At 38.2% G+C, this 25640-nt stretch overlaps 1 protein-coding gene across 1 annotated transcript; it reads left to right on the top strand.

The window, feature by feature from the left end:
• The first annotated feature begins 136 nt into the window (after window positions 1-136).
• Window positions 137-22800, top strand: LOC109033584 (cilia- and flagella-associated protein 43). Its single transcript, XM_019046264.2, has 16 exons — window positions 137-487; window positions 1307-1461; window positions 2632-2827; window positions 3480-3621; window positions 5196-5281; window positions 6068-6259; window positions 7144-7290; window positions 8287-8441; window positions 9440-9637; window positions 11523-11754; window positions 12760-12912; window positions 13256-13375; window positions 16127-16270; window positions 18552-18656; window positions 21626-21813; window positions 22466-22800. The coding sequence occupies exons 1-16, from the start codon at window positions 167-169 to the stop codon at window positions 22602-22604; spliced, it is 2673 nt and encodes an 890-aa protein (XP_018901809.2). The 5' UTR covers window positions 137-166; the 3' UTR covers window positions 22605-22800.
• The last annotated feature ends 2840 nt before the right edge of the window (window positions 22801-25640 follow it).

Genomic DNA, 25640 nt, shown 5'->3' with positions numbered 1-25640 from the left:
CACTTGCAAGTGAGTAAACAATTTAACTTTTAACTTTTTAAGTCATTTTCTTGTGCGGTAAAGCTCCCCCGAATGTATGATAAAATTTACCATATTTTTTTTCCAGTGTATCTCTTTTTGAGGATAAGCGGTTGCTCGCGGCAATGATTTAAATATTAGAAGGTCAATGGGCGAGGGAGCAATAAACCCTACAACCTCGGACGAGGAGAATGAAAAGCAAGACATCTTGCTCAAGTTTGAAACTTTGAAATCGCAGCTGAAAGAGTTGCTCGATAAAAATGAAACTCTCTCGGAGCAAGAGCAGCTGCCAATATCGGAGTTTGACTTGGATAGCGAAAACACAGAAAAGCTTTACAAAAAGTCTGCCGAGGAGCGCGAAAAGACCCAGGTGGACTACAAAACCAAAATTAGCAAATGGGATAGAATGAAAGACGTCATAATTGAAAAGTGCTGGGACGTCATGGAGTTCAAAGGAAAGTGCCTAAAAGTAAGTGACTTTTTCTTTTATTTTTTCAATTTTTAGTATATTAGTCTCTCGTTTACACCGAAAAAAATAGTTCTGTTCACAGGCCTCATGCACTTCTTTGTAACAGTCGCAGAAGCTTCCGTTATGAGGACAGAGCACTCTGTTCCCACGACCGAAGTTCTGTTCTCACAGCCTCTAGCCCTGTAAACAGAAGGTTCTGTCTCAGCACCATTTATTTTTTTCTGTGTATGATGCCGTTGCATGGCGCCCCAGACCCTCCGAAATTTCCTTATATTAAATACAATTTTTTTTTAAAAAAATGTGAGCCATTTTACTCTCAGATTTTGCATATAATTTTCTCGAAAAAATGCATTTCGTAAGTGGACTGCGTTAGGCAGAAATGAACCAAGCCGCACATCAGCCATTGCCAAATTTAATTGGGCAGTTTAAATTTTCAAATGAAAACGGCTGCGCGGATTTTTGTGCAGATTTCAGGGAATTTTCTGCATAATACGAAGGAAAAACCTCAACATTTTTAATGACATCTGAACAAACGTTCTCTTATAGGACATAAAATTGCCCAATTATACTTGGCAATAGCTGATGTGCCTTGTTTCCTTATTGCTGAATGCGGTCCAACGAGTATTTTCATTTATTTGAAATCGTAGTTTGTTTATATTCTGAATGACGTCACTTTAATTACACAATTGGCTTCTCGATAAGCGATATCGTCAGTTGATTATCATTGATTTTTTGCGAATTATTCTAAAAAAATTCAATGATGTGACTTCCCTTCATGGCAAAATCTATACTTAAAATTTTATTTTAAACAAATTTCAGGCAATAGGGAACTCTTTTTTGGTTGAAAATTTCGCTCTACCTTACACGGATTCTGAGGCTATCGCGAAGCTGAAACATTCTGTTCAGATAAGAGAGCTGGATTTTTCAATTTCAAAGGATCAAAGTACGAAACCGTGGGCTCACGTTACCAAAAGGTAATTACTTTGGTGCCTCGTTCCTTTGTCCATGGTCATCGTTGATGCATGGTAAAACTTCAAATTGGGTCTTACATTTATACTTTCCTGTACAACTTTTTTGAGTTGTGTCATTGAGCTGACAGTGAAAAATCGCACATGATTTTGGTTATTAATATTATATGATAATTTAAGTTATGGAGCCATAATATACAAAACTATGGTGGATAAAGTTAATTCTGCCAAGTTACGGAAAAACCCGTAAGTACAATCTGATAAGACTTTCTGTCATACCTACTTCATTTTTTCATTTGAAAAGTAGTTACTTTAATTCCTTGAGAACTTCCTTAATTTTCCTTCTTTATTCGTAGACTTAAGTTAAATAGTTGACTTTCCTCTCTTCGAAAAAACAAAATAGCTTATGAAAACCCACGATGGAAATAAGTTGTTTCGCAGTTTAGCTATCAATTTGATCGACACAAGGGAATGCGTTTGGCATATCTCTTCAATCGAAGGCAAATTATCACACACGCAGAAACACACTGTATTTGGAGAAAACCTGTTCTTTCCGCAATACAACGAGTTACAGCATCAAAACCAGATCCTGAAACTAGCGTGACTGATCCATTATATTTATTGTTAAGATAACTATTCTGCCGTGCTCAAGAAAAACGCCATATTATGAGCCTTCAGACGTTGCCAAATTTACTTTGATTACTATACGGATTTTCTGGGGAACTTGTGGATATTTTCCTTGGCAATACTGTCAATATTTTTATTCGCAGTTTTATCTAAGATATTCAAAAATTTCATGGAACAAATGAGAGGCTTGGAGGACAAGGTGCATAAGTGCAGTTTTTGCTGTTTCGAAAGATACGTGTTTGAAATTTCGAAATTACATGGATCCTTATGGTGAACAGAAAGTTCAAACTGTCTGCTTTACGCTTAATAATTGGAATTTGGGAGCGAATTTTTCACAGCATATCCATTAAGACTAGTTTTACTTAAAATCTTTACTATCTCAACTTTTTCGAAAACTGCACTTATGCGCCTTGTCCTCCAAGCCACTCAAATATTGACAACTTCCCTCAAAAATAAACAATGAATAGCGAGAGACTTGGCAACATTCGAATGTTCATACAGCGTTCTTCCTCAGCACGTCAGTGCATATATTCCAATCTATGCTTCCAGAAAGGACAATTTTGGAAGAGCAGTCTCAAAATCGCAAGGAAAATCGCTGAAAGTTCCAAAAACTTTTGAGGACGAGCTCGACATTCTAGCCCCACCAAGTCATGGTCCTGCTGGAGTCTTTCAAGAATTCCGCGGTTGCTCCCAACTTCAATTGAACAGTTTCTTGGCCGCCGCGAGGGAATTCCCTTCCCTCATGGTAAGACTGAGGTCAGGATTTTTTGCACATTTCTGTTTATGCTTAATCGAGGAAATTAATGGCTACTTCGGGTCGGATCAGTAGTGATCCTTGCAAGTTGGCAACGCTGAATTTTGTTGATTTAAATGAAAATTTTTTAGAGTAAAAAATTTTACAGATTTGACCGGAATAGCATAACTACATCAGACGTTGCCTAGTTTACTCTTGTATATTTATTTTTCCAGAGAAAATGAAGCTCTTAACCTTCAGTTTCGAGAGTTTATTCTTAATTATTTACAGAAAGTTAATGAAGTCTATTCAGATTTCTGTTCACAAAATCAAACACGAGAGGAAATTAGGCAACGTCAAATGCAGTCGGGCTGATTTTCGTGCCCAGATTTGATTTCCTTTATTTTGTTGATTTTTGATTACTATACTTTCATTTTGTTGTTTACTACATCTCTAATTTTTGTTTGCATCGCTTTAAATGGCTTAATTGCTGCTTTTGCTTTTACCAACCTTTTTCTTCGCTGGCCAGTGCTCAGATTTGAAGAAAAGGACCCAGTCCACAAGTGGACTCTTTTTAATTTCTGAACGACCTCCTGAAAAAAAAAATATACTTCGTATGGCATTCTTCTGATGTTGGTTCATCTCTCAATTTTTTGGCTCGCAGGAAGCTACTGTTCAGCTGCGAAAGAACTTCAACGCGCGTTTTGATGAAATGTTTGCCCTCAAGGAGAAGGAGCTACAAGAGATGTCAGAGAAGCACGAACGGCTGAGAACTATACAGTATGAAAGAGCGGCTTCTTGTAAAAGTAGGAATAATACGTCATCCTATATTAAGGCCTCTTCATTTTTTGATAATTCACGGAAAAAGGGACTTACGGTGATTCGATGGACGCTATATTTTGTGTCAGAACGACATGCGATATATTGCATCGATTGGTCCTATTTTTTCAGTCCTATTTTTTCTAATTGTCATTTTTCTCATATTTTGAGATCTCAATTCTGTTGCCAGGAGGCTAAAGAATTCACATATCAATTTTGACAACCAAATTCAACGTATTAAAGGCGTGGTTTTTTCAGAGGAAAAATTTCGCAGTCGCAGTGTTTTGATATCAGTGTCGAATGCTACATTTTTCCTCTAAAAAAACCATGCCCTTAATACGTTGAATTTGTTTGTGAAAATTGGTAAGTGAATTCTATAGTCTCCGGGCAACAAAATTGTAATCTCAAAATTCGAGAAAAATGACAAGTAGCTGAAAAAATGGAACCAATCGATGCAATATATCTCATGTCGTTTTGACACAAAATATGGCGTCCATCGAATCACCTTAAGAAACGAAAAACTTAAAATTGATTTATTAGTCCTACTACTTACCTAGTCCAGAAATTATGCTCTTTGTACATACCGCGTACATCCTCCGCGGAGAAGAAACCCTTTTCTCGCAGAACGATAAATTATTATTGGGAAGCCACAATACTGTTCCCGGATGCTCCTCATATGTCTGTACTACATGCACAAATCTGAATCATTTTCATAGAGCTGAGCTTCAAGTCTGCATGATCAGTTTTGAGAAACCAAGAAATCCACGTTCTTTTCCCGAGTACTTTTAATTACGATGTTCGGGAGTTCTTCCTCTCCCCCCTCCTCCCGGACTTTGGCTCGAAAATGGTAGAAATGTTAGAGGAAAGCAAAAATTCTAGTAATTGGAAAGGTTCACGAAAAATTTGGCATGAAAAACTCTTGTACATGTGAAACAGTGCTATGGTTGTGACGATTTGGAAGTGGTGGAAAGCAATTGGACCAAGTTTAACAGAAAGGAACCAAGCCACATCAGCTATTGCCAAGTTTAACTGGGCAATTAATTTTTTTTACTAGAGAACGTTTGTTCGGATTTCTTTGAAAATTTTAAGGAATTTGCTTCGTACCATGGAGAATTTTCACTGAAATTTGCGCGAAAATCCGCACAATCGTTTTCATGTAAAAAATTAAATTGCCCAATTAAAATTGGCTCTAGCTGATGTGGCTTGGTTCCTTTCTGTTTAACGCGGTCCAATTATGTATGAGAACTCGTTTTGGTAGTGGGTGTTTCAAGGTCATGCAATTGATGAAATGTCAGTTTGACGATTGTAGCGAGCCTTTTTGTAATTGAATTTTCAATAATTAATACTTAATGTAATATTTTAAGATTTTCTATCTAATCTCGTTTTTTCGACGAATTTAATCCTTTGGGCGATGTTGCGTTGATACATACGAACATTTATTGATGGAAATTTATTGCTCACTAGACTTTTTATATTTTTTTACTAAATTGAAGCCTCAGGCCTCAGGTCTGAAATCCGTTTGATTTTCACCATCTCACATCATGTATTTATTTTCTTTTAGTCCCATCAGAGGAGTCAACGCCACAAGATCCGGTCTGGACTCAGATTGAAAAATCCCATCTAATTTTAGAAGTTGCACCTCATGAGGTAAGCCTATGGGGCTGCAGTCATGCCTTTTGAAGGAATCTCGAATATCAATCCATGGGCCTTGCATATTTTAAGTATACAGATATTACATCAAAATTTCATCATCAAACTTTCTAGGATTTTTAGTGGCCATTAGAGGAGAGAACTGCCGAATTTTTAAAATACATAATAAATTTAGAGAGCTGATAAAGAATGATAAGGAAGAATTCAAAGGGAGGAGATTACCACGATGCTCTTCCGCCCTTCCTCAATCAAATGCACTTTTTGGGGGTACTTCACATACATGCACGAATCGAATGAAGTTGTCACACAGACTCAGAAATACATTTCTGTGGCTTTATCATTATTGCTGTAAACTCGCTGACCATTTAAATTTACATTTTTGGTCACGATTCGTTCTAAAATTTTCCTGGGCCGATTTTCCTTATTTTTGCGGCTATCGACAGAAGATTTTCCTCAAGTGAGCTCGTTTGATTCAGAGTTTGGAAACAAAACCCGGATTTTTTAAATTTCGTACGATAGAATTGTGTACTTTCCCGTTCAAACAATGCAAATATTCCTTTTTCGTCATAATTCGTTTTAAATATCTACTGGGCTGATTTTCATAATTTTAGCGGTCATAAACGGGAGATGATCTATAGATAGGCCCGCTCTATTTACATTAACTCACGGGGACCCGCGGAGTGGGCCTCAGATAGCGCGGAACGCCCTCTGAGGGGTTGGCCGCGTAGAGGCCAGGGAACGTACCCTCCAGTTTCCATCATTGTGTTGTGCATTGTTTTCCAGATAAAGAGTAAACCTCCTGAGCAGAAAAAAACGATCTACACTCGGAAGCAGAAAACTGACGAGAGTAAACTTCAGCTTCAGTACGCCACGGACTCATTCCGAGAAAACGCTTTGGTGAAAATGATGGATGGTGTTTTGGAGGTGCGGTGGGAGGACCTCTTGAAGAAGGACGTCCCGCCATTGGAGGAAGTGGTATGGTAAAGCCTTTATCGAAGAAAATTGACTGACTACAATAATAAAAACATCATATAGGATTACTTTCAAAATGTTTGAGACTCTGCTTACTGTAATTGCTTCATTGTGCTATATTTTGCAAGATGGAGCCACCATATTTTTTGCTTCCCATAGAACAACGGAGGTACAATTGAATTGCATTTTGCAAAGAGGAACCAAGAGCATTGCGATGGCTCTAAGATTGTGCAATTTTTTCTACCATGCAAGTATAAATTGATCATCTAAACAAGTTTTATCTTTACTGCGAATAAACTGCGTGAATTCAAGATGAAAATTATCTTTGTAAATTTACGTTATTGCATGATGCCAGTAATTTAATTGCAAAGAATGTAATTTGCACAATCTTAGCGACATTGGGACACTCTTGGTTCCTTTTTGCAAAATGCAATTCAAATAGTCTCCCCTTCAAGATAAATGATTTTACAGATGAGTTAAAAATTGTTAGTTCCTGATTGCAAAATGTAGTCTAGTAGGTCGATGAATATTCTAGACTAATAATAGCATTTAGAGTTTTTCTTGTTTAATGTCTCTTAGCGCCAAAAATGTATGTGATCAAAAATGTTCGTATATCTAAAATTTCAAAGACAATTATTCAGGAAATAATTCATGTATTCAATTAAGCTTCCAAATATCTTTTTGAACTTGCAAAAGATTCAAAATTACACAACATTTCACACAATGTTAGAGTGGCAACTGTTGTTGCACGAAGGGGTAGGGTATCTCTTGACGCACCGAACTTCCATGATATTCAGAATTACTAAGTTCTCTGCTTGAGACCCTATATTAACTATTTTGCCCCTTAGGGGTCACCTTGATTATAACCTTAATGTGTGATTTTGCAGCTATCTAAAATTCCAGAGGAACTGCAAGAAGAGAGAGAGAAGGCAGTTGAAGACTGGAAAAGAAAGGTCAGAGAACTTGAAGAGGGGAGGAAGCGGTACAAAAAACAGATTGACGAGGAATGGCTGCAAATAATCGAAAACTTACAGGTACGTTTGAGTCGCCACGGCAGTAATGCAAAAACAATAATTTCCGAAAATTTAAAGTTCACGGAGTATTTAAAGACTTTTTAAGGGTTGTACACCTGAAATAAAAATTGAAGCCAAAATAAAAAAGGAACTTTTCAGTGCAACTCTTGAAATTCTAAAATTATTTCCTTAAAAAAAAGAATAATAAACTATTCAAAATGTGTCAAATGTCAAAATTCATAACTTTTTTGTGAATTTTTTAGAATGAGCGAAGAAAGTTGAAAACAAATCGTTGGTTGTTTTTTTTTTTTTTAAAAAAAAGAAGTATAATCTGGTATTTTATGCTTAGATTTCCAACGTCTGAATCAAACATTCGCACTCTTTAAGTTTCGCCATCGACGATACTAACTTTTCAACATTGTCATCAGTGGCGCGGCGTGGCGTGCTTTGCGATATATCGATTGCTATGCCATTTAAACCTATGGAAAAGGATCGATAAACAGGGTGTTCGCAGCGAACACCTTGATAATCGATTATTTAGCATAGGTTTAAATGGCATAACAATCGATACATCGCAATTCACGCCACGCCTCTGATTGTCATCAAATGTCATCATTGAATCTGTTGTATTTTATCCATGATAAACGAAATGACTTCTTAATAATTTAGTCACAAATGGTAACATTCCTGTCTTGATTAGCCTACAAATGTTTGGAAAAAAGTCGATTTTTAAAAGTGCAGTATTTATACTTAAAATTAGAAGTATCTGAATCCATTAAGTGATGAATACACTGCCATATATACATTCAGATCTAGAACTCAACCCATATTGAGTATGAGGAAAAGATAAATGTATGTTTGTGCCTGTAGGTATGTTCTGTTAGTATGATGAACATACATAGAGAGCATATACATTTCCTTGAAGGAGAAATATTTCAGGATTCAAACAATATTTCATTAAAAGTTTCTAATTTATTTCCTCTTCAATTTCACTCGTTATTTCATCCAACGATTTAGGAAAGAGTTCAAGATTTTGACAAGAAACTTCTGAACTTATACCTCTTCAGATTGGAAGTTGAAGCAGCCATTAATTTGAAAAATCTGATCATTGCCCGGACTCAGTTATACCATCAACGTTTCAAGTCTCTACTCAAGAAAGAGGAAAATTTAAGGTACAACGTTAACACATGTTTTGTAATATTTTGGGACATTTCTACAAAACGCCTCTCCGTTTCATGGTGAATTTCCTGGCCAACGAATAAAAGAAACATTAATATTCACTTAGTAAAAAAGATATATTGATGTAAGTTGAAGATTGATAATGATTACAACCTTCTTCATACCATTCTTTACAAGTAGTGCAATATTTTCACAAGCGTTTTTTTGTGCTAGCATGTTTTTCTGAAACCGGTCAAACCTGCATCTATCGTGCATCAAACATATTTTATATCTTTAGTTTTTCAGTATAGCAATCATCACTTCATAATAGGTAATTACACTAGTACACTTATGCTATACAGTGTACACATATTTTGAATGTATCAACGATGACTTTGACGACTTTTAAAAATTTGAAGAATTTTAATTTAATGTCTCCCGACCGAAAGAGATTCTTGTTTGTGTAAATGATCGCGATCACCATACCACTAGCAACGTTTAGAGCAGGGAATTTCATGCAAATTTCATCTAGTTGGCCGGCAGACTGCATTACAGACACTTTAAAAGTTCGTCTATGTTTATGGTTCTTTAGCTGAGAACCATTTTTGATGGACTAAAATTTGCAAATGAAACAAAATACGAGTTGACCAACATCATAGGAAGCCAATTTGAGGTTGAAATGGTTGCTCAATGGGTCGTGCAGTATCTACGGCTTTAGAGGATAGTTAAACATTGGAGGTAGGGATGCGATCAAGCATAAGTTTGAACGATTGAGTGGTTGCATGGTTTTTATCTGAAACATGAAAAACATGCAATTAAACGAAACATTTGGAGGAAATAAGTATAAACAAAATAATTTTCTTTAAAAGAGAATTAGAAATAATGAAGAGAATATATATGAGATTTCTCCGAAATGAATCGCTGATAGCAGCGTCTGAATCATGTGCCTCCAATGATAAATGTTGTTCCCTTCCGTGTTATAAAGAGTAAGTTTTGCAAAAAAAAATTTCAGGAATGATTTGCTGAACGCTGAGGCCGAATTCCGTGCCTTGAATGATATTGTGAGGTCCATGGAGGAGTCCGTGGCAAAATGTCTGCTTAAACAAGAGAACCTCCTGGCAAAAGACAAACTGCTGGAGAAGAAATTTAAGCTTGAATTCAGGCAAAACACACCAAAGACACAAGTGGAGCAACTGTTCAAATTGTTCAAGTTAGTCGTCCATACAAATTAGTGATTGCTCGTATATTGCAAATGGATTTCTATTTTTGATTTTGAAAGGAATGTGAATCGCAAAATACACGATCTCACAACTGACTTATCCGTCCACCATCTGTGTAGTGATAACTTAGTGATGCATATTGAAATAATGCATTGTTTCTGCTTAATTGATACAATAAGTAAAGGTTTTTTTTTCGAGAGCAATGTTTGAATGCTAATTTCTCTTGTATGAGCAATTGAACCATGAAATTGGGCTACATTTTGCAATTAGGAACTACAAGTTCTGGCTCATTCGTAAAAACACGCATGTGCGTAAGGAAACTAATAGCACATGAGTCGTCTCTGAGCTGAGCCAGGAATTGTAGTTCCAAAATGCAACATGTGGTCGATTTGGACTATATTTTAAGCTTATCTATAAAAACATTCATCTGCATAGGGAATTTAATGAATCAGGAACAAACCTGAAAGTTCAGAGACTTAAACACTACGGTAGAAAAGTAAACCATTTCATGTCGTGACAACTACCCATTCGTCCAATCCAGTCGGCATGATAGCCACGATAAAAAACATCTTATTTTTCAACACCTTAAGGAGGCGGGAATAGGATGATCCAGAATCAAAGTGGGCACTCGCATCACCAAAAATGTACTATTCGCTCGTCCATATCGTTCAAAATTACGAGTGTTGAAATATGGGAGATGCCGCTGCCGTTGCCGGTAGTCTGCTATTCCTTGAATTTCAGCCAGTTTTTTAAAAGTTCCATCACTTTAATCAGCATTTTAGTGCTCTGATCTTTGGACTTTTAAAGTTTCGGAAATAGTAAATCAGCAGGTTTTCAAGAAATTTACCTCTAAAATCCCTCCAATGCTTCCCTGATGGACGTGTTATTGCACGTTTCAAATCGTGTGACCAATCAGAAAATGGACTATCCACGGATCGCCGTATAAAAAGGCATTGGAGCTGGATAGTCCATTTTCTGATTGGCTTCTTTCTAGGTTGTTCCCGACTAGGATATCCTAGAATCAAAGCGGGTACTCGCATTCTTGTCTTACGCGGAGAAGCGATCGACCAATCAGAAAATGGACTATCCACGGATCGCCGTATAAAAAAGCATTGGAGCTGGATAGTCCATTTTCTGATTGGTCGATCGCTTCTCTGCGTAAGACAAGAATGCGAGTACCCGCTTTGATTCTAGAATATCCTAGTCGGGAACAACCTAGAAAGCTTATAGACTTAAACGCTGTGTAAGGAAGTAAACCACTCCATGACGCAACAACTCCCTATTCGTCCAATCCAGTTGGCCATGATAACCATGGTGAAAATCATTTTATTTTCCAACACCTTGATGAGTAGGAGAACACTTAGTCACCTTCCGGCCAAAGTATCACAAGCACCATGCGACGCATAGTGGATCGAGTCAATAGGAGAGGTCAGACAAAATTTGGAAACTTTAAGAGCTTATATCTCCGTTTATGCAAAGCTTTGAGGTTCTAAAAGTGGCCTTACTGGTTCCCTCGTGAAATTTTCTTCTTAAAGCACCCCTTGAACTTGAGTATGTGACGAAATAAACATCGACATTTGCAGTTTTAGCAAAAATTTCTTGTCCGACCTCTCAAATTGACTCGATCTACTGTGCGACGTTTAAAAATTTCTGCCGCCATTTTATTTTTTTACAGAAAAATTGTTCACCAACGAAGATGTCCTAAAATTCCACTCAATTTTTTTTAGGCTGCCGATAAAATTTAGTGAAATTTTGAAACAGATTCAACCAACAATTTCTCTTTAAAAAATAAAATGGCGGCGGAAACTTTTAAATATATTGATCCTGCGTGTTTGCGGAAATTTTCTAATCTTTAAAATTAACTTTCCCCTCCAGAAAACGGCCAAAATTATTAGAGACAGCCACAGCCCCGACGGCAGTCATCATGCAACTAGCTCAGTGCGTAGTCCATCGAAATTTAAACACTTTCCTACCCCCCGAATGTGTTGAGTACCTCCGGATCCTGGAACAGTATGATAGCTACAACTTTGCATCCCATCTGGTCAATGAGTCAAAATGGGAGTGTTTTTGCGAGCTGCGCAGACAAAAAATCAAATCGGAACTCAAGGTAGGGTTCACTTATCGCAAAGTGACTTTGAAATTAAATTATTTACCTCAGTTCGTCGTGTCTCTCACGAAAGAACGTAACTACATTTCAATGTTGCCTAATTTCCCTTTACAAAATTCATTTTTACCAGGGGAATCTTGGGCATTTCTAAGTAAGAATTTCGCTGATTTTTCTTCCGATCTCGTGCAAAGATCAGATAAATTTCAGACAAAAATTGCCGGGTACTTTCTTGTAAAAAATTAAATCGTTAGAGTCAATGTTGCAACCTTGGAATTGAGTTACGTTCCCTCGTCGGGGAAAAAACGAGTTGCCTCATTGGTAGTGGTATGTTTAAGATCGCATTTTATTCACCCTCCTAGTTTTAGTGAGAGAAATTTATGAAATTTGATCCAACTATGGTTAATAACGTGCAAAACGATGAATTGCGTTAATATTTGATAATGTAAACGATAAAACGCAGGGAATGTTCGTTCATTTTCATTTTTCATGGTTAGGGTGAGTTTAAGTGATCTAAAAATAGAAAATACTACCCCAGTGTGCTGGTACACAGCTGATGTCTTTGATAAGAAATAAATATCATGGTTCACAAAGTTGTTTAAGAAATTGAATCAAAATTCGTAAAGTATCTTTACTAAATATTATGAGACAAAACGTCATAAAACTCTCATCGATCTGAATGAGGGCAAACAACACTGTCGCTACTGAAACCATTCCATGTTACAAAGCACTATTTGCCTTCATTTTGACCGGATATGCAAAAACAGCTCCTCGGTGTTAGAATAGTGGCATTCTTGCGACTCAACACACACTTGACACCGCATTATTTTCTACAGCGGTTCAGAGAACCATGGCTAGCAGTTATGAAGGGAGCGCCGTTTGAATATTCAAGGGTTACCGAACTCCTTTATCGTAATATTTATTTGTTCAGGGAAGCTATCAATACTTCCTCCTGACATTTTCAGGCGCAAAACATTAAACTGTTAGTTGCATTTATTTCGGTTTCAGATAAAAGCTATTTGTGTCGAGCTGGCCGAGGCAGAATCCTCAGTTAACATGTTTTCGCAAAGCATAAAACCAGCAAAGGAAAAAATCGGTCAAATAGCAAATCAGCTAGAGCGGCAGTCAAGTGAACGCACTCATTTCCAGCAAAATATTCAGGTAATTTATTAAATTAAATGAACTCTAAATGCTGGGTCAGTCAACATGTAAAGTTACTATGATCTATAAATTACTGCGTAGGGTCTGCATGAAAGAGCTCCAATACACAAGTCCACACACATCACCGTGGTGTAAAATCTCCATAATTTTTGACTACTTTTATCAATTGCAAAAACCATCATTAAGTAAAATTTTTGTTCCTCACTACCGACTATACAGTTGTCTTCTTCTGAGTCCTGACGAAGGTCTGTTGAAATTTGTTAAAGTCGCAAACGTCTCCATACTTTTTGCATAAAAAATAGCTCAATATAGACTATAGTGACACCCTCTTCATTTTATGTAGTTGCAGATTGTTTTGAAGCAAGCAATTTTGGAAGTTCCAATTTCCGGGCAGATTTCGGATTTTGATAATACTATTTTACTCACACGAAACTCTATCAAACAACTCAACAGAGTTCTTCATGTAAGTTGTTTGTGTCACTAAACGCACGATCTCAGTTGAAGCCTAAACCAGAGAATCATAAAGTAAATTAATTAGCTTGTGTACAGAATGAGATTCAAAATCCACAGCAAATCATAGTGCATCTACTCATTTGGAAACCGTGCTTTTAATGAAGCTTTAAGTTCTCAAGGATTTTACTTACTCATCGGAAAAGCGCACGATGCCTCAATATGAACGCCCTGGAATTTTAGTCAATTTTATCGGCGAATTGAAAATGAACCATACTGTGTATATGCAGAAACCTATCTCCTGATCGGGCTAAATCCGAAAATTAACAGGTGTTAATCTTCGAATGGAGATGTTGCATGTGTGAGGAATTTGCGATTTGACTGTTGATTCTTATGTAAAAGTTCGCGAGAAACACGATAGTGCTACTGATTTTCTCTGAAATCAACTCCCAAGGTCAAAAAAAAGCTCTCAAGTTGAGACCAAAATGGAGGGGATATCCCACCTTACCCTGAGAGTCCACGTCTAACTCAAGACAAACTCTCCATGCAAAGATAGGGAACAAATACATTAGCAGGGTTGCCGTGTTTCAGTGCCGAGTCCCCAAATAAAGTGGCAGCCCTGTCAATCAATTTGCACCCTGTCACCTGTCAATTTGCTCTGCCCTGCACCCTGTCAATTTGCTCCCTATCTTTGCATGGAGAGTTTGTCTTGATGTAGAGGTGGACTCTCAGGATAGCGTGGAATATCCCCTCCATTTTGGCCTCAACTTGAGAGCTTTTTTTGAGCTTGGGAGTTGATTTCAGAGAAAACCAGTGGTACCATCGTGTTTCTTGCAAACTTTTACATAAGAATCAACAGTCAAAATCGCAAATTCCTCACACATGCAACATCTCCATTTAACCATAAATTACCAGAGATAGACTCTTCTCACCGGGCACCGGCCAATATTTAAGCATGAAGCTTATATCGTCGACGATATAGCCCTTGGGTTTGTCCTACCGCGTGAGTGTTTCGTGGGAGGAGGACAGCCAACCCCCCACCTCCACCGCAATCCGCGCTTCGGCGAGGGCTTTCAGCTTTCAATGCCCCCGCTGGCCCGAGTATATTGATAATTATAAGTTTGGGGTCCGAGTTGCCAACCCAGGCCGTGAAATGAGAAGAAATAATTGTAGTGAGCCGCATGTTGTCAACGACTGGAGTGAGACCTGGAAAAGTGGAAAAAAACAAACTATTAAAAAAAGAAATAAATAGAAAAAAAATAGCCATACTTAAGAAAGGAAAGAAGATGTAAAATTTCGTATTTTAGTTTTTAATTCGGTAAAATCGGGATCTCCAGCGGGGTCGGAAATTTAGCAACATTGTTAATGACGTCACATAATGGCAGCCCTCCTTAACGCTTAGGCAACCCGCAACAATAAACACGGATTCCATACCCCGTGCACTAATCCACACCCGACCCCCTGGTCAAATCAGATTTTCCCGCTCAATTTTACGACACTGATGACGTCGCACGTGAAAACATGGTTGCCATTCCATACACTAAAACACTCCCTCATTAATTCCGATTTTTCTGCACAATTTTACAACGTTGGTTACGTCATAACATGAAAACAGTTTTGCCATATCATCCACTAAAACACCCATCACCCAACCATCACCCCAAATTAATCACGATTTTTCTGCACAAGTTGGCAACATTGATGTTGGTATATCCCCATATCTACCCTACTAACCTTTTCCAAGCTATGGCATCGATATTAATCTCAACGAGCCGTAGTTTAAGAAACTAAACAATAATGAATAAAAGAGGGGAGAAAACCAAAAAGCATGCAATCTTTGGTTGTAACCCGTTTGTGCATCGATTTTTTAGAGTCAAATACGTCCAATTTTGAGCGTTTGGTTGCGCGTAATCACACAGCAGCACAGTAGAATCATATAATGTAAAAGAATAAATCACAAAGCATTGGAAATCATTAAATTTGACACGGAACAACCCTAAAATTTACAAAACGCACATTATTTTTTCCTTTAATACATATTTGTTTCCATTACTTTAAATGAGAATAATCCACGCAGAGTGTGCAAACATTTCAAAATCATCAGTTGAAAATCGCTGACTTCGCGAGTTAAAATATTACAGCCAAACACAGAGCGGAGTGGCGTGCCGCCCGTGCCAAACGCGCACAGGCGCCTACAAACCTAAGAGGATACTTCACGCATTGCGCAATGCTTGAAGTATCCCCTTAGGTTTGTAGGCGCCAATGCGCGTTGCGTGCTGGCCGCCCGCCTGCCGCGCCGTAGCATGCCATGGCGCGGCGCTTCAAGCAACTATTTGACAACAGAGGTGTTGCACAGTATCATACGAAATTGAAGGCGCTCCAGCACATTAAGAATGACAGGCATCCTATAAGAGTACAGGGCTTTCTTCGCAAAATAAATCAATGTACTACGGCACAAAAAGAGAGCGGTAGTCCAAAAACTCACTATGTCCTAGCATCCGCATTGAATAACGTTCAGCATAATTTTTGAATATCATTAGAGAAAAAAATGACTCGATTTAGGCAGAAACGTTCTTAAGTATGCCATCAAGAAGATTTTGTTTTGAATCAAGAATAAAACTGCTTGTTTGAACCACTGCTCACAAAAGGGTATACCTCTTAAGCGCGATGTAGCGTAATCCAAATCATTTTTATGTTGGAACTTATACGCGCTGATCCTGCTCCATTTTCAACTGATCCTTAACTGTTGATAATTGTTTTACAGAAAGCAGGTGCAAAGAAAATAGCAGCTCTCGAAAGAATGATAAAATTCAACGGCCAAATAGTAAATCTCCAATGGGAATACGATAAATTGACGAACCGCATAGAAAATCTAGAGAAGCGGCTCCAATATTTGGAAAAATTTAAAGTGAGTAAAAATCACTAAATGGGTCAGTTGCGCTGGTCACAGAATTGTGTTTTGATTCTTCATTCTTGTACATACATACATATGAGTCGCTTCTTAAAGCGCTTTTTGGCGCTTTACGACGCCTAATCGCTACATAGCTCGGTCTTCCCACAGGTCATCAGGGAGTTGACACTTGACACTCCCTCATCTCATTTAACACTCCCTGTCGCCAACCTCTCACTGGGTGTCCCCTACGTCTCCACCCAGGAGGAACCCAATGAAGCATCTTTTTTTGGCAGCCTCTCTTCCGTCATCCTATTGACATGACCGTACCAGACAAGTTGTTTGGTCATGGCGTCGAACACGATGTCATTTTCGACTTCCATTATCTAACGCACTCATTCTTCATTCACGCACTTCATTCTTGTAGATTAGCGAAAAATAATAAGGTCTGTCCGATCCGCAACTTTCTACATTCAATGTTAACAGAGATATCGCCCTTTGAAAAATCAGGTTCCCGACGTCTTCCACCGCGGCAGTGATACCCCTGGTTTCTTCCTCTTTTGTTCGATCAGTGATGCAGAGGGTGCAACATGAAACTTCAACGACGTTAAACGTAAACAAACTGAGGCGAACTGACTGACCGCCTAATCTTTTCGCGGCGAGTGCATCGTCTCATGATTAGAGGATCTTTAAAGTGCAAATCCGTCTGTTTCTTAAGATTCTTACATTTAACGTCGGTGAAGTTTCGCGTTGCACCCTCTAAATCACTGATCGAACAAAAGAGGTAGAAACCAAGGGCGCCCCTGCCGCGGTGGATGACGTTAAAAACCTGACTTTTCAAAGGGCGATATCTCTGTTAACATTGACTGTAGAAAGTTGCGGTTTGGACAGATCCTTTTATTTTTCACTAATCTACAAGAATCAAGCATCAAAGCACGATTTTGTGTGACCAGCGCAACTGACTCATTAAGACGTTGCTACGTTGCTGTCTGAGCATGAGCATCCTCACCAGAATCATAATCTGTACCGGAAAGTGTTTGGAGGGCGGTATGTTAACTAAGACGGTAAAAAGGTGCTGCCGTGCTAAGGAAAAGTGCCGTATGAACATTCTAGAGTTCCCAAATTTCTTCGGATAAAACAAGTATTTTTGAGAAAATGTATTAATATTTTTACTTGAAATTTTAAGATATTTTAGATGAAATGCGGACAAAATAGTCTGAAAATTTTGAAGAAAAATATTCGTGCCGCCGGTGCGAAACGCACAGGCGCCTACAAACCTAAGGGGATACTTCACGCATTGCGCAATGTTTGAAGTGTCCCCTTAGGTTTGTAGGCGCCAATGTGAAATTTCTCCGGATAAAACAAGTATTTTTGAGAAAATTTATTCATATTTTTACTTGAAATTTTTAGATATTTTAGATGAAAATGCGAACAAAATTTTCTGAAAAATTTGAAGAAAAATCTTCACAATATTCCAAGAAAATTCTGGTTTTATTGAAGTAGATCTGGCAACATCTAAAGGCTCATACTGCGTTTTTCCTTAGCACGGCAGAGTTGAATTTACAACCTGGGGACGGAGCTACACTGCGGATAATCGAAGTTTGAGGATGTTCCGAAATCGAAGCAATTTGGCTAGAGAAGGAAATCAAAAAGCTTTTTAAAAAGAATCTATTAAAATGCGTGTCAAATAATTGGCAGAGATGTAATGATTGGCTAAAAATGAAGAAATTTTACCTCAAAGAAGTTCGGTAATTTTTCAAAAATGTCCATGGAGGAAATTTTTTATAGAAGTGTGCGCTATAAAATTTCAGTGTTTATTCTTTATGGACCAAAGCCACGGGAAAAGCCGTGAATAATCCGAATTGCAGTTACATAGTGGCAAGGCGTGTATGATCGATGATCGAATTTTCCCCATTGGGTGAAGCCTCACCAGCTATGGTGAAGAACCGATTATTAAGATGTTCGTTACCCTCCTAATATAGGGCGTAACTACAATCAGCATTGAACCCTGTCGTTCATACAATTTTATCAAGGGTGAGGCGTGACTTATCAATTACCGATATTCCCCCATTAGAAGCCGTGGTAAAGAATCGATAATTAAGGTGTTCATTGCGAACACCCTGTTTATCGATCCTTTTCCATAGGTTTAAATGGCAGAGCAATCGATATATCGCTGAGCACGCCACGCCACTGCGGATTTAATTAATACTCTTCTTTACTTTTCATCCTTTGGCGAATAAGTCCAAATAATTATGCCTAAGGGTGCTTAAGCTATGAATGCATTTACTTCTGAGCGCAGGTCACCAAAGAAATCTTCGAGAATCTTCAAAAATTCTCGGGTGGAATGGACCCGCGTGAAAAGGAAGGAATCGATATGGATGCCAAAGCAATGGCTTTACGAGAGGTTTGTACCACCTACATTTTCCTCCTTTCTAATTACTTGGTGGGTGACATCTCTGATCCGTTTAAGCTGTTAAAAGATGGATCCAACTAGAGTCCCTTTATACTGAGAGTCAAGACAACACCCCCTCATGGAGTCACAAACGGGAATAAAGATTACAGAAATTGAGCGTTTTTTGTAATCTTTGATCGGCCCATTCTTAAATTCCTTTCTCCGTTCCTTCTCTCATTCCGTTTGTTCCTTGCCGAACCCGTTATTCCCTGGTCCATTCCAGATTATAATCTTTGCAATCGGTGAAAATGTAATCTTTATTCCCGTTTGTGACACTGTGAAGGCCTAAAATACGGGAACCAATCAGAAATGGATTCACATTGGCTTGACTCTCAGTATAAAGGGACTCTAGATCCAACTAGTTGACAACACTGGCTCTCTACCATCCGAACCTGTGTTGAATATACGATTCTTGGTAGAGCACCTGATCCCTTCGAGAATCGATACATATCCATAGACTTTCATAGAAAAAAAAACAATGTTGCCAACTTCCTGGATCCGTCAATGACACTTTTTGAGTGGACATTTTGAATATGCGATCATCTGCGAGGAAAATGACCTCAGTCCACAAAGACCGCAAATCGAGTTATTATTAATGCCCGAGCAGAGAGAAGTATTCTACGAACATTTTGGAGCAGAAAAACGCCAAGTATACCAACTACACCCTAGTGAAGTTTTGATGCCCCTCCATGCTTTTGACCCGACGCGCGGTTGCCATTTTCTCGCATGAAAATAGCGAATTTTTGACTATTTTTGATGATTTTTCCCTCTCGATAAATTAACTTTGCAGATGCCTAAATTGTAATCAGAGTGTGAAATCAGTAGCTTAGATGCTCCCAATGCTCCCTTTCTGATAATTTTGACACGCTGCGACGTCGCCATTTTTCTGAGCAAAATCGTGATTTTCGACTTATTTCAATATCATCGCTCTAGACCTAAAAAAAAACTCAAGAGCCATCGAAAAAGTGCGCTAAAACACGGTGATTATATCATGAGTATCTTTTTTGAAAATTTGGACCCTGTAAAATGTTTTAGTCGGCGTGAAGTTACCACTTGGCAAACAGTAGTTGACGGTAATAGTCAATTTTCATACGTTAATGCGCTTTCAATTACATTGGATACTGTGCAATACTTTCGTGGTGGAATATTTGCATTGGCACCTACAAACCTAACAGGGATACTTCACTCATTGCGCAATGCATGCAGTATCCCTGCTAGGTTTGTAGGCGCCAAAGCAACTATTCCACCACGAAAGTATTGCACGGTATCAAATGTAATTGAAGGCGCACTAACGTATGAAACTTGAGAAGTAAGAATGAATGCCAGTGACTGGCACTGGCATTCATTCTTACGGCCCTTAACTAACGAGCAGACTCCTTCTTCCCACATCGACGGTGAAAGTCGCATCACATAACTCGGTTTGCGACGTCGCAGACTCCTGTCATACTTCATTTTTAAATGGAAAATACTCAACGGCAATTCTTTAAACTGCATGTTTTTCTTCTCAAGCGAAGAAAATTCTGCAAAAACTTCAAGAATATATCATTTAGTTCTCCTTACAAAAATGACGTAGAGGCGAGATTTCAGACACCGCAAACGAGTTATGTGATTGCGACTTTCACCGTCGACATGTCTCTGATTTCTTTTAAATACTTATAAATAGTAAATAAATATTCCAAATATGTGACAAAGAGCATTCAATTGGGTCAGGCAGTCAACCGTCTGAGATTTCGAAAGTCTCAAGATAACATTTTTGGCAATTTCTGCCATTATGGTTTTTGGAATTTTAAAAATTTGAGTTGAGATTCAAGTTCCTCGTTGAAAAATAGCTCCTGACACCATGACGGTAACAGGCAAGTTTCATACGTTAGTGCGCCTTCAATTACATTTGATACCGTGCAATACTTTCGTGGTGGAATAGTTGCTTTGGCGCCTACAAACCTAACAGGGATACTGCATGCATTGCGCAATGAGTGAAGTATCCCTGTTAGGTTTGTAGGTGCCAATGCAACTATTCCACCACGAAAGTATTGCACAGTATCCAATGTAATTGAAGGCGCATTAACGTATGAAAATTGACTATTACCGTCAACCACTGTTTGCCAAGTGGTAACTTCACGCCGACTAAAACATTTTACAGGGTCCAAATTTTCAAAAAAGATACTCATGATATAATCACCGTGTTTTAGCGCACTTTTTCGATGGCTCCTGAGTTTTTTTTTTTTTAGGTCTAGAGAGATGATATTGAAATAAGTCGAAATTCACGATTTTGCTCAGAAAAATGGCAACGTCGCAGCGTGTCAAAATTATCAGAAGGGAGCATTGGGAGCATCTAAGCTACTAATTTCACACTCTGATTACAATTTAGGCATCTGTAAAGTTAATTTATCGAGAGGGAAAAATCATCAAAAACAGTCAAAAATTCGCTATTTTCATGCGTGAAAATGGCAACCGCGCGTCGGGTCAAAAGCATGGAGGGGGACCAAAACTTCACTAGGGTGTAGTTTATGAACTAATTTTGCCCTCTGTTTAATTTGCAGACCCCTCCGACTTTATTTTTTGGGAGCGAAAAATTACTGAAAAACAGTAAAAATTCGCTATTTTTGCGGGGATAAATGGCAACTGCGCGTCGGGTTAATTTTGTCCGATTGACCCCAAATTTCATTTACCGTGTTTTTGAACATGCTGTAACCGATTCAGAGGGTTAAGGCTATAAATTTCCGAAATTCATTTTTTGTGGGCCACCCTACTGTTTATCGATCCTTTTCCACAGGTTTGAATGACATGTCAAGCTATAGGTACGTCGCAAAGCACGCCTCGTCACCGAATTTTATGCTATCCCGGGCTCAACTCAAGGTGTATTTATGCTCTTTTGACAGCCGGGCGACGAAATAATGCTCTTACGTTCTTTTTATTTACAGTCCCTGAGAAAGAAAATGCGGCTCGTTATAGAGGAAACGGACCGAACCGAAAGAAGGATCAATCGGATAAAAGATGATAACAAAAGAATGGAAGAGAGAATGAAAGATATTTCCAAGAAAATAACCCAGCTGAAGCAAAGGAGGGATTTCAAATTTGAAGAGACACTGAATGACGTCACAAGGCACAGGTGCGAGCAGCACTTCTTTGTATGTGTCGAAGCCCAATAGTCAAATCAGTCATTTTGTCAAATGCCTAGACAAATAGTCAAATATTCTTACTTAGATTGAAATTTTGATATTTTACCCTAATTTTAGACAAAATGATTCGTTGCTCCTGTAAAAAAGAATTCTCTGTAAAAATATGCAGCATACAATAGTGTTTTAAACGAATTTATGATCCTGAATGCACATTTATCATGAAATTTTCAACGCATCATAAAACATAGAATTTTTAAAATTTTAACATTTAAATGTAAAAAGGAAGGAACAAGGAGAGTTCGCAGATTTGAAGAGTTAATCTCCCCAAAATATTGAAACCCGTGAACTCCTCGCCATAAATTTACAGAATTCCGTAAACTGTCAAAATTTGACTACCGGCCTAGGCATTTGATAAAATGCCTGATTTGACTAATCGCCTTCGACATACATAACGCACTTTTATTTGGTCGTTTCAAAATTTCCGCTTGCACCCCATTTCTTCAAATATGCACTATAAATCATAATTGCAACGGAGAGCAGAAAAATTCGTATTTCCAACTGTGACGTTGCAAATTGCCACTCATATTTGAAAAAAATTTACGAATGTCTCTCGAAGTGTAATTTGAAGTATCCCTTTTGCAGACTGCTGCTGATATCCCGCCGAGGCACTCTCCTGACAGAAATTCAGCAACTTGACGCTAACGTATCGACGCTGCAGTCTAAGCTCGAGTTACTGCGGATGAAGACATATCCTACCCTAAAGGCCAGCCCAATAACTTAAAGTATCCAAGGCCCGAAGAGATCGGAAATATTTGTATTACAGAATTTCAAGATGAAATCGCCCCGAAGTTCATACATGTTTTTTTCCATTGAGAGCGATAACTATAGCGGTGGGAGAAAATCGCGTTCTCAGAATTTAAAGATAGCAAACAATTTGATGTAACAAACGTGCATACATAAGAAAAGCGTAGATAATAATAAAACATGTCTCCTTGTCGATGTTTTTATATGTAAATAAATTATTTATCCATTTCACACACCTGATGTTTGATATTCTTTAAATCTGCGCATCTTGTTTAAAAAATGCCACGGAAATAATTTTTTTTATGGTTTAGTAGAACCGTCCATTTTACGCCGTCCATTTTAGTGCGAACTCGCAGCGCAGCACAGTTTGTTTTGTTTCTTTGAGATGGGATCCGTGGCACTTTTGGTGTTTAGCAAAAACGACGCGACGTGGCATTCGGTGGGTCGCAAATTTAGAGAGTGGCCGACATGTGAAGGAACGGAGAGATTTTCGGCACTCGAGTTGGCATCTGGAATTTAAATTTTATATCCGCACCGACGCGCAGCGCGCTCAACGTTTGAAGTGCGAAGCTCTCTAACAATTATGCAGAAAACGAATTAATGGGAGCTGGATTAGGAACCGCTTTTTATGGTGATGTGAGTTTCGGTCCGTCGACAGAGAGTCATTTTACTCGGTCAAATACGCCGGAACCAGCTTCGCGCTGCCTGGTTACTTTTACATAACGTGATAGTTGTCATTTTTATCGAGGTACAATGGTAAACAGATGTGGTAGCTTATCCTCGATGGTAAGCTACCACATTTGTTTACTTTTACATAGTCAGAAGCTATAATTATAATGAAGTTTTGTCGGTTATGCGAAATTATTATTACTAAATTCTTAACTTATCTCAATAGGGAAAGAATAATATATATATAGTGTTTTAAATTACCTAAACTAAATGTTGTTCTAACAATCAATCGACTATGTTCTAATCGACGATACAACAGCAAAAATGCATATCAACCGTAAAATCCCCAAAGTGCGTATATCTCATTGCATTAAAGTTGCATAAAACATTGCATTAAAGCGATGCAACATTTAAAAGAGTCGTAACCATTAAACTAATCAGAAATGGTCCGCGATTTATGAAAATATTTCTTAGAATATTATTATTATAGAGGAACTAGAGATTTTTCCCCGGAATGTCACATTGAATAATTTCCGGTATTGGAAAAAAAATCCCTAAAATATCGCGTGAAAAGAAGGGAGGCAATGAACAAAATGTTCATGACAGAGACGCCTTCAAAATGTCAGTTAGCAATTTATTCTACATTCACGTCAGCTCGGCCAATATATCACTGCTCAGGAGAATGCGGTGATGGTTACTTCATGATCACGAGGCATAACCAAAGCGGAGCTGCTTCCTTCGCACGATAAATTAGACATCATGCTTAATATATATCGATGATGAAATTCCCAAAGCACGTAAGTATCTCAATTGCCGTGCTACAAAATCTACGCACCTTTTTTATTTGTCCGAAGGAGAATAAATCAAGACTATTCCTTGAAGTGTTATGAGGGTCTCACAGAATTTTCTTCGTACAGAGAAGAAAAATCAAGGAGGTTTTTAAGAATAAATTGTAATCTTCCGTCACATTCTTACGGCGCAATGATACAACTATTTGAACTCTCCGGAATGCGTGAGGTATCACGCCGCATTTGAAGGCGTTTTCAAAACAGCCAAGTTCCGATACCCGGATTATCGTTTTGCATAGTTCATATTCTTTTGTTATATTCCGTACCACTTGTTTATTTTTAATCCTCGTATAAAAACCACACATTTGCTAAATACAATTCTAGCTGGAGCGCACTTCAGCTATGCATTCACCACTGCAAAAATGTCAAAGGAAATCGACAAGCCCAGCGTGTATGGAGGCTATTTCAATTATTCTAATCTTCCGTCACATTCTTACGGCGCAATGATACAACTATTTGAACTCTCCGGAATGCGTGAGGTATCACGCCGCATTTGAAGGCGTTTTCAAGACAGCCAAGTTCCGATACCCGGATTATCGTTTCGAATAGTTCATATTCTTTTGTTATATTCCGTACCACTTGTTTATTTTTAATCCTCGTATAAAAACCACCCATTTGCTAAATACAATTCTAGCTCGAGCGCACTTCAGCTATGCATTCACCACTGCAAAAATGTCAAAGGAAATCGACAAACCCAGCGTGTATGGAGGCTATTTCAATTATTGACGTTGAATAGTGAACTGAATAGAAAGCTGAAGTACAAAAGGTAGTCTGCAACGTCGCAAAGCGAGATAAATGGTTTCGGAATTTCATGATCGATATGTAAACCTAAATGATCCACGCACATAATGCTGAAGTGAAACGTGAAATTATCGACCGAATTCTGATTTTCCAATTAAGATACGAGCTGGCGTGACTTTCTAATTAAACTTTAATTTTCACAAAGATCCACCGGGCAAGACTATTAAAATTTGTGATGATGATAGTTGAGAGGCATTAACCATAACCATAGCCCTACTGCATTAAATGTTTCCTTTTCTTCGAAATCATTCGATTCTACAATTTCTCAAGAACAGTCTCTACAATCCAAAGAAAATGCGCGGGCAGTTTTTACAGCAGGTTTTTCTGGACGACTAAAATAAGAGAGGTAATGAGACAACAGGTAATGCAGATATGTCGATTCTCGTTAAATCTACACACTCGATACTCCAAACTAACACCAGTGCGTTAACTGTACCTTAAAATTTAGAATAGTTTAGAATATAATATCTTCATATATCGTCGCCCTCCTGTCATGTAGGCGTAACTGCATTTTGCGATGAGCCCTATAGTCCATTTAACTCAGTTCTTAATCGGGCTCAACTCAATGTGTAGTTACGCCTTTTTGTTAGCCGGGCGACGAAATGATCTCTGCAGTTTGCAAAAACGTAAAATATTATCGGTAGATTGAATCAAGGTGCTACTACGTTATAAATCTTCAAATATAAGTAAATTAG

This window comes from Bemisia tabaci, chromosome 6 (genome assembly GCF_918797505.1).
Source record: "Bemisia tabaci chromosome 6, PGI_BMITA_v3".
Classification (NCBI taxonomy): domain Eukaryota; kingdom Metazoa; phylum Arthropoda; class Insecta; order Hemiptera; family Aleyrodidae; genus Bemisia; species Bemisia tabaci.
Note: the sequence above shows the minus strand (reverse complement) of the source record. Positions and strands in the feature narration are given on the sequence as shown.